The 10066-nt window shown below is 37.0% G+C and overlaps 1 protein-coding gene across 1 annotated transcript in view; it reads right to left on the bottom strand.

Annotated features, from left to right (window-relative positions):
• Positions 1-1614: 1614 nt before the first annotated feature.
• The window catches only part of LOC100185538 (nucleolar protein 6-like), a 10725-nt gene continuing 2273 nt past the window's right edge, over positions 1615-10066 (bottom strand). The window contains exons 6-22 of the mRNA XM_026839244.1: positions 9923-10066; positions 9287-9407; positions 8731-8876; positions 8220-8332; positions 7796-7967; positions 7370-7495; positions 6975-7111; positions 6542-6657; positions 5982-6230; positions 5291-5439; positions 4923-5086; positions 4470-4622; positions 3956-4053; positions 3244-3458; positions 2854-3045; positions 2147-2248; positions 1615-1779 (exon numbers count right to left, since the gene is read on the bottom strand). Coding sequence (XP_026695045.1) covers positions 1642-1779; positions 2147-2248; positions 2854-3045; positions 3244-3458; positions 3956-4053; positions 4470-4622; positions 4923-5086; positions 5291-5439; positions 5982-6230; positions 6542-6657; positions 6975-7111; positions 7370-7495; positions 7796-7967; positions 8220-8332; positions 8731-8876; positions 9287-9407; positions 9923-10066 — 2535 coding nt within the window. The 3' untranslated portion in view covers positions 1615-1641. The remainder of the gene's footprint in view (positions 1780-2146; positions 2249-2853; positions 3046-3243; positions 3459-3955; positions 4054-4469; positions 4623-4922; positions 5087-5290; positions 5440-5981; positions 6231-6541; positions 6658-6974; positions 7112-7369; positions 7496-7795; positions 7968-8219; positions 8333-8730; positions 8877-9286; positions 9408-9922) is intronic.

Raw genomic sequence — 10066 nt, 5'->3', positions numbered from 1 at the left:
TCTATTTTGATGTCGTTTTTTAATAACGTTTTATAGTAAGATCACCATGGATTAATTAATGCTATGTAATGCGAGCAAAACCCATGGTGTGCCATGTCGCGGGACCTCACCCACATAGAATAGAAAGCGAGCAAATTACCTAACTGCGTCATTGCATGCTACAGATTGGAAATGTTGAATTAATTTAAAAAGTACCGGTCCAAAATAAATTCTTATTATAAAATAATTTATAAACAACAGATTTGTGCTACTAAAAAAAACAATGTACTTCAAACATAGAATTCACATTTAATAATATTTTAACAAAGACACCGTTTTATAATGTGAAATGTGTTTCTTTTTATACAACAGATACGTGTCCTTGGGCAAAACACGTAATGGCTATTGCTCCAACCCAGTGGTCACTAATGGATTGTCCTAATGGTCAGTCTCATAGAAAATTAATCACCCATAAAGTTACATATATGGTAACTTGTAAGCTGGCACAAGGTGTATGAAACAGAACACTCGTGTTACAATGACTGCCTTTTCGCGATAATCACATTCATTTATTCTCAAATAGTATTGTGTTGCAGTGATGACTGAACACAAACACTTAAAACATATTAAAAAGAGAATTAGCAGCAAAAAACGACAAGGGTTAAATCATGTACTGGTAAAAGGTACTTAAGCAAATGGTCAAATAAAAGCGTTGTTGGTGGTACAAATGCTACAATTTTTGTGTTAACAAATAAACATTTTATTTGGTAACTAAGGTAGTATAAACAATTCTGTAAATTTGTGGAAAATGGGAGGGAGGGGGAGTTGTGACCCCCTGCAACCCTGTGTATTTTGATTATGTGCGCCTATACGTCACAAACCAGATTTAATAGCAACCACAACAGCGTTTGCTGTTTTAACAATTTATATTGTTCAAAAATTGTCCATATACAAAAAATGTGTTTTCATCAAACAAAACATGTTTTTGGAACGTTGTGTTTCATATATATGTTTGCAGTGATGTCATCTCTTCGTAGTATCATAATGGATCGTTGACACAGCATTATATACGTCACAATACTTCATTCTTACGTCTGAATTATAACACTAATTCTAGATTTACAAACTAGAACTTTTAGTCACGTGGTATTAATTTGACGTAACTTTGAGTAAATATTTGCGATTATTACGTAACAAACCGCATTACAGCCTCAATACGCCTTCACGTAACAAAAAACATTCTAGTTTATCAACGCTTTACGTGTTTACGACTTACGCAAATAGTCAAGTTGAATTTTACAAAATCGCGCTTCACACATATATATTTAAACCTAAAACGTTTTATTATCAAAAATATAGATTTTGATTTGATATAACACTTTTAAACGCGCTAGATATATCTTATCAACGTTAGAATATTTATAGTTAACGTGGGCGTGTTTATATACTGACTCTGCTTATAATTGTGACTAAATATTTGCTACCAACATACATAGCTACATATTGCTGGTTATTGGTATTGCATAACTGGTTGTTATACAACTCAAAAAATTGTTTGATCACAGAAATAGTGGGCATTACAAAAACCTACATATTAATGAATAGCCGATGTATATTAAACAACAAACACATGAATTCTCTTGTGACAAAATTTATTCAAATTTATATTTTCCATTTATTTGAAATTAAATCAATTGAATCGACCACTCCATCTCCGAGGATCTTAAAGTCTTCAACGATGGACGGAACATCAGGGACGACGTTCCCATCATCCTGGAGGATGCAGGAAGATGACGAAGCCTGGGTGACATCGTTGTTGTTAATTTAACATGGTAATTAAAGAAAATTTTAGGATAGCAGAAAGAATAAAATATTTAAAAAAATTATTAAAATAAGTGTAAATAAGAAAGAAGGGGAAATTATAGATTTTAAAAATAGGTCTGTCAATCTGGTCCTGATGTAGAGATAACTACGAGAAGTTTAACAATTCTCGTTACTAATTATCAATAGGGATTAAGTGGGACGAAATATGTAATAGACAAAAACTAAGTCCAAAAAAAACTGGCATCCTCAATCTTATTTAAATTGAATTTAATTTTCAGATTTGGCCCATTACCCCCAACCATCCCATAAATCTCATAATAAATATCCATATATCAAACATTACATTAAAAGGCTTTGGTTGGAAAGCAGTTGGTTTCCATAACACCCCGACCATGCAACCACCGTTGATATCGTAGAAAAACATCGCAAGCTCGCTGAATGAAGCCTGGAATATAAGATGTTTATGTTTAACTTAACTTTCTTGGAATAGAGGTTTAAATGAACTTAACGAATGTTGGTTTGCTGATAATTTCCTAGGCTTGTTCAATGATAAATGTAACTTACTTTATCCTCACATGGCCGGAAAACTACAGCCGTTATGGCACGGGTGTTTTGTTTCATACACCTCGTGCCCGCTTACAAGTTACCACCTATGTAACATTTTTTATGTATGATAACTTGAACAACCCATTAGTGACCATTCGGTTAAAGCAATTGTCGTTAAGTGTCTTGCCCAAGGACACAAACGCCAACAATGGTAGCAACGATGAGCCTTGAACCCAATACCTGCAGGTTCGAGACAGACGCGCTAACCAACCGTGCTACAGCGCTGGATTAGGGGACACAAACAGTAACACACTCAGTTGATCATGGTTACTGTAATTATCACACAGGGTATGCAGGCAATCATTAACACTTATGTAGTCAGGGTGATGGGGCATTTGGCCTCCTAGGTTCCTCTGACAAGGACCTCACTCATGTAGGACAGAAAATAAAAAACACGATACAGATAAAAACATAAAAATTATAAAAATATAAGATTTCTATTACCTTCAAATCGTTAACATAAAGTTGCATGGGGTCAAAGTTTACGACGGGAAGACAATCGCTGCAAATGTTAGAAGAAATGCTTTTTTTACGCTTCACTGGTTTGTATTTTTCAGATTCAAATCGACGAGGAATCCACTGTGGCTTTAATCGGATTATGACATCATAAGCAGACAATGAAGGTTTGAGGATTGTCTGTGATGTAATAATGGTGGATAAAACAAACGTGGAACTTATATTTTAATCCCAAGTCTCTAACGTACCTCACCTATATAGAAACAATAATCAAACAAAAAATTCCACAACTGGAACACTTAGATCCCAACATTAAATTTAATATAAATAATTTTTAAACAATTAAAACAATTTTTTAAATAAAATATTTTTTCCAACCTTGAAATTAATATCCTTATCCCCCCCCGATATCTGGCTCTCCATCTTCTCGAGTGAGATCCTCGCGAGGTCCTTCATTCTCCTCAAGATGATCTTGGAAGGTCCGGATGTTGACCATGGTGATGCCCTACGATCCTTGTTGTTCATAATGGAGATCGGGGGGAGGGAGGCTCGGTTGGCGTGGAAGTATGCATGGATGTGGTTGACGTCGTCATCTGGTGGGGGGGGGTTAAAGAGGGGTTGTGTAATACTGTGCAGTGCGTACTATTCTATATGGGACCATGACAAATGTCTTTTTTTTTCTTTTTTCTTTAAATCGGATGTTCACATTTTTTTCGTGAGTTTTAATCGAAGTTTTAATAGTTAATATGCGGGGTCTGTATTGACGCAAGCTAGATTTGGCACATTGCCTCAAACCGTAATTGTGTGTATGTTGATGTGTAATACTATGTTGGATTCATGTATTGTATATGGGTGAGGACCTACAGGAGGGCATGAACACAACCCATTAGTGACCACTGTGGTGAAGTAATGTCCGTTGAGTATCTTGCTTACATATCAGTATCAGGCATCGGACCTAGTATGATTTAGTTTTGGCCGGACAATTCATTGGTGAGCAACAAGACCCTACTAGCAAGATGTTGTTGGCAAACAACCGCACGATACCTTATGCCCATAACCCCATACACACAGCATATACAACGTCACTTACTTGTAAGTTCATCATTGAAATCAACAACAACCGGGGTTGAATTGAAATCAAAAGTTGAAACAAAATGTAGAAACCTCAGGAACCCAACTTGTGCTGATCTGTGAGGTCATAATGGGTGTTACGTGTTATTGTGTGTGTATTATACATGGTAAGACCTACATTAAACAATTACCCACAAAGTTACATACATGGTAACTTGTAAGCTGGCACAAGGTGTATAAAACAGAACACTCGTGTTATAACTACTGTTGTTGCCCCGCCATGCGAGGATAAATAAGTTACATACAGGGTAACTTGTAAGCGAGCACGAGGTGTATGAAACAGAACACCTGTGTTATAACGACTGTCGTTGCCCCGCCATGCGAGAATAAATAAGTTACATACAATCATACATAAACAATTACACACGATGTTACGTATGTGATAACTTGTATATTAAACAAGTTACCTAATTAATAAGCTTACCCCACATCCCAACTTACCCCCATCCCAACTTGCCCCCATCCCAACTTACCCTGGCGTATTATACGGACTTGGTGATAAATAAATGAACGAACACAACAGATCAACAACTTCATCGTTAATATGTCCGGACAACAACATCGAGTTGATCCAACGTTTGGTGACGCGGCAACAACGACCGAAGCTATGGAATCTCTGGTGCACCCTAGTGGTGGGATAACGAGGTAGTATTATTGCTCAAAGTGGATGAAATAATCGGGATAAAATAATAAAAAGTCCAACAAATGAAAAATAGAGATCATAAAAAGGGAAATATCATAATTATATTAAAGATCAAGCGCTATGAAATAATTTACCAACAAAAATTTCTAACACAATTTTTATACAAAAGATATATATTTCGGTACTACGTGCCACGGCCTAGAGTCATGGTATTTACATGCCATGGCACCACAAGCCATGACATTTTCATGCCACAATCATCAAACACACAACACTGCCCTACCCTTGTAATAAACTCGACAGTTGCGGAAGTTTGACGATATTTTTCTCGAGTTCGATCGATTCCTTGGTGTCCCTCACCTTCACCATTCCATCTTTTGTTCGATGAGTTTGTAGCACGACCACCTCTCGTGGGTAAACCATAGATATCCTAAATACAAAGCCATCCTGGGGAGCAAAAAATATAAATATAAATATATGTAAACTTGTGCAGTATAAATCCTGAAAAGCAAATGTTAAAAAAATTCCGCTTTTTCTGCTTCCAGCCATAATTTAGTATTAAAATACATGAATACAGTATATAATTAAAATGTTTTAGTTTTAGGATATCATTATCTATTTGAAAAATAATAAATAATAAACAATCATCACCTTTATGAGATCAATATGTGATTGTGATGTCACACATCGATACAATGGCTTCAGTTCATCAACAATGGCGATATGAAACGCAGCTTTCAGTCGACGTAACGCGTGAGGATCTTGTGGCCACGAACCGCTTCCCTCCAAACTACATTGTACTGCGGAATATGCAATGAATATTTGGGTGAAATATACCACTAGTGTTTTAGCACGGTGGTAAGTGCGGAAGATGCTGGCCCATGGGTGATGGGTTCAAGGCCAGACACTGCTACCATTATTTACACTCATGCAAAAACACAATCACCCACAAAGACACTCAATCCTCCGACCCATATACAACCTAATGCATTACAAGATCCGCAATAAATACATTCCTTAAATCAAGGTGACTGTTTTATTATTAATCTATTAATTTAGCAACCAGGTTAACTTCTATTGTAAAAGTGACCCCACAACTACTCTGTGAATATTCAGTGAAAAACTTGAATTAATTAAATAAATGACCAATAATTACTTAAGGCATTATTAACCCCTCGACTGCTGTTGTTATGCGAGGATACATAAGTTATTTATTGAAGACAGGGGTTGAGGGACGACCATTAATTAATTAACCTCCATTTACCCACAAGTTCCCATTTTCCTCGTGTATACATACGGTGTAATAAAAACGATTTACCTTATATTCAACCCACTATCTTACCTTGTATCGATTTAGTGAACGCAGGACACAGATCACCGGGCACCGGGATTTCTCTTTTCACCCCATCAACCATAATGGTTCGAACCACGCGAGATGTTTCGAAGGGCGGGGTCGGGTAGACCTCCGTGTTTCTCAGTATTGGGGAAACCCCTTGCACGTTGGTAATCGTGAGGGGAAGGGTCTTGAGGTCACGCAGAGTTCGCGCAAGTTCGTTGTAAGATCGAGTTGCCGTGGTTACAACTTCGTCACCTGGTGGGGTAATGAGAATTAACATAAACATAATATAAATTTGGGTTAGTTTATCTATGTAAGTGAATGTATCCCTGTTTCACATGAATATTATTTATCTCCTGGAATATGATAGCAAAGATCAGATTAAATAAAACTTTGTTAAAACACGCTTTGGGTAAAAACTACTTAAGGAAATAAGTTTCAAATAAAAGCGTGTCTGCATTTACATTAAGTTGTATTTAATTAAAACAAAAATAAGATATAATTGAAAGAAAAGTTTGGGTTGAGACATTGTTTGTATGCATAGTAATTATGACATCACAACCCACCTGTTCCAGAATACCCCATAATTTTTCCGTATTTATTTCCTTTCCGAGGCAACGTGATTAATTCCTCGATTTGATTCGTGGAGAAAGACAAAGCTGAGGTAGGGATGCCGCAATGTCTGCCATAGATATCATATTAATGTACATAGATATCATATTAATTGACATAGATATCATATTAACATATAGTACTGTGGGGTAAGATGGATACCGTTAGCACATAATATCCCATATTTCCTAATCGTGTTTTAACAAGTAACATCGTTCTCAAGTAACATCAAGTTGTGAGGATACGGTTTAATAGTTCTGTAAATGTTCTTTGTTAATACCCTGGCTCCTGGGTGTTGGTGTAATGAGCCAACTCTGGCCTAAATCCCAGGTCCTAGGGCGTGCCTCACTGTGCGACCTCACCCATATAAAACCCCACAACACCCACCTCAACAAAACATGTTTACACACATGTGTCGGGACCTCCCTCCCCTCCACTCCCCACAATACCGACTCACAAACCGAACCATCTTTAAATCGACGTAACTCGCTAACCTCCCCCCAGAAGTCTCGGAACTTTGTCGCCTGTTGATAAAATCATGTTATTGTTGATGATGTCATAACAGCCTAGTTTTTAACAAGCATAACAACTATAACTTCTGATTGATTTTAACCAAAGTTCTTTTCTATAATTTGCTCCACAGCATGTTTAGTTTTGATGCTAATTCCCTTTTCTTTGTTAATTAATTTGATCTTCGCTATTGTACTCGAACACATTAATAATACTTATGTTATAATAACGAGCTATGATAAACATTGATGATGTCATAATAACCCCATTACCTCAGCAGAATCGGCAGAAGGTCCCTTCTCAAGTTGATCGAATGCAAAGTCTTGGTTCAAATTCAACCCGAACGACAAACCAGTGGATGATTGGTACCAGGTTGGGGGGTTTTCCATAATCGGCCACTACATAGAAATAATAAAGCTTGGTTTAATTCATTGAACAATCGTGAGAGCAGGTCTTTGATAATGAAGGGGGGGATATGTTTTAATAACTTATGTAAAACCTAATTTACATTGCAAATATACCAGGCCTGGGGTAAAAGGTGCTGCATAACTTCCGGCTAATTTTTTAAACTGCCTCTTTTTGACATGCAGTAAGTACAATGTACATTACAAAGGAAACTGGAAGTCACTATAATGAGCCAACTCATGTAATTCTACGTTTCATGGAGCCTCACCCATATAAAACAACCCCAAACTGACCTGTTTATACGAATGTGTTCGTACACCACATAGATCCACCCGGTGACCAAGACCACGCACTATAGCATCGGACATCGACGCTATCAACGAGGTTATATATTGCCCTCCAGTGTCAGCTAATTTACGATCAATTGTAACGGTTGATTGTTTTAGTACTTTCAGCTTGCAAACACTAGAGTGGACATAGATATCATATATATGTATATTACAACATAGATATTATATATTATTTATAACATACCAATAAATTATCTTATATATCTCTTCAAACTCGATACTGAAGATCAAATTAATTAAAACAATAAAAAAAGGGAATTAGCAGCAAAACAAATGGCGGTATAACACGCTATAGGAAAACATCATGGACGTATATTGTAACATAGATGTCATATATTGTAAGTAACATGATATCATAAAAACTTACTTTATGATATAATCAAACTTTCGTACAAACGGAGCCGGTGACATAAACACAACATTAAACCCATCTCTATGTGAATCTAAAGCTGTTAACGAGGTTTCGGCTTCGTGTCGTACCTGGGGTGATAATGGGGGTTGGTTGGGTAAATCAGGATTGTAAGTTTGGGTTTTAGGGGTTACTTGGATTAGGGGGTAAATGGGGTATTAGGAGGGTTAGATGTGATTGTGGGTAAAAAAGGGGTATAAGTTGGGGTTATGGGGGTTACTTGGATGTGAGATCACAAGGGGTATAAGATGGTTAGTTTGGGTTGCAGGTTCCAGGTGTACTGTTAGATAAGGGTCCTGGTTTGACAATGTTACCCCAAATTTTAATAAAAGGCGTGACATCATATGTTTTAGTGTACCAGTTTTAGGCTTAAATATTTTTTGAACATTTATCAGACTTGAATTTTGTAGGTCACATATTTGATAGCACTGAATTCAGTAGAATAGGGGTTATAACATAAGTTACCCACCAGGTCATACAGTAACGACGGCATTCCCGCACAGAAGTTAATCCTCCCTCCCGCATCAACAAACACAACTTCATGGTGCTCGTGGAATTCTTTCAATATCGACTCGTTGTTGGTTCCGATGCCACGGGTTTTCCAATCGCTTGTAGCTGGGTAAAGGAGATAATTTATTGAATATAAACTTATAACATTGTTATGTTATACTTCAGTTTGTCTCGAATTAAATCCCAGATCCTATAACATGCCTCGCTGAAGGACCTCACCCATATGGAATAAAGTTGGGGTAATCTTTACAGCAATTGCTCAAACCAAATGGTCATTTATGGGTTGTCTAAATGGTCATCCATACAAAAAAACAACCACTCACAAAGTTACATACGTGGTAACTCGTAAGCGGGCACGAGGTGTATGAAACAAAACACCTGTGTTATAAGGACTGTCGTTGCCCTGCCATCGAGGATAAATAAGTTACATATGTTAATTTAATGTATTGAATGCAGCAAAATAACCAATTATTAGCATTTATGATTTAAATATTGTACACAATATCCATTGTTACCGATGAATTGAAAGAAATTCCGGACAATTTGGAAACTGCTCATAATTTTGTTGATTTTATTGATGGTTAGCAGATGATGAAGAAGCATTGAAGCGATGAAACCACTGAAGCATCCAAAGCCCTGCGATGGAAGATATCAGTTGTAAAACATAGGGAACCTCATTGATTAATGTGGTGAATGCAATATACTTTAGCTCTGCTTGTTTGTATAGACACCTAACAGCAGGGTAAAATCTGGGGTGACATTGTTAAAATACAGTTACACTCATAGTTGTCGAACATAGGGAACCTCATTGATTAATGTGGTGAATGCAATATACTTTGGCTCTGCTTGTTTGTATAGACACCTAACAGCAGGGTAAAATCTGGGGTGACATTGTTAAAATACAGTTACACTCATAGTTGTCGAACATAGGGAACCTCATTGATTAATGTGGTGAATGCAATATACTTTGGCTCTGCTTGTTTGTATAGACACCTAACAGCAGGGTAAAATCTTGTTTAAGCCTAAAACTGGGGTGCTAAAACATATGATGTCACCCTCTTATAAAATTTAGGGGTGACATGCCACTCAGCCACCCCTAACATTACGCCTATGTCAACAGTTCAATATTATATAAGATATCTATTATCTACCTTATTCAGTTCCCGTTGATGCAGCCACGTCTTGATAAGTTTTATCGCGTTTTTAAACTCTAGGAATCCTTGGATGTTTGATGCACAGTGCGAGTGGGTTGCATGAGTTGGTCCATTAACATCAGGTTGTTGTAGTGAGGGGTG

The sequence above is a fragment of the Ciona intestinalis genome, unplaced genomic scaffold (genome assembly GCF_000224145.3).
Source record: "Ciona intestinalis unplaced genomic scaffold, KH HT000177.2, whole genome shotgun sequence".
Classification (NCBI taxonomy): domain Eukaryota; kingdom Metazoa; phylum Chordata; class Ascidiacea; order Phlebobranchia; family Cionidae; genus Ciona; species Ciona intestinalis.
The sequence above is the reverse complement of the archived record's forward strand: the minus strand, read 5'-3'. Positions and strand labels throughout refer to the sequence as shown.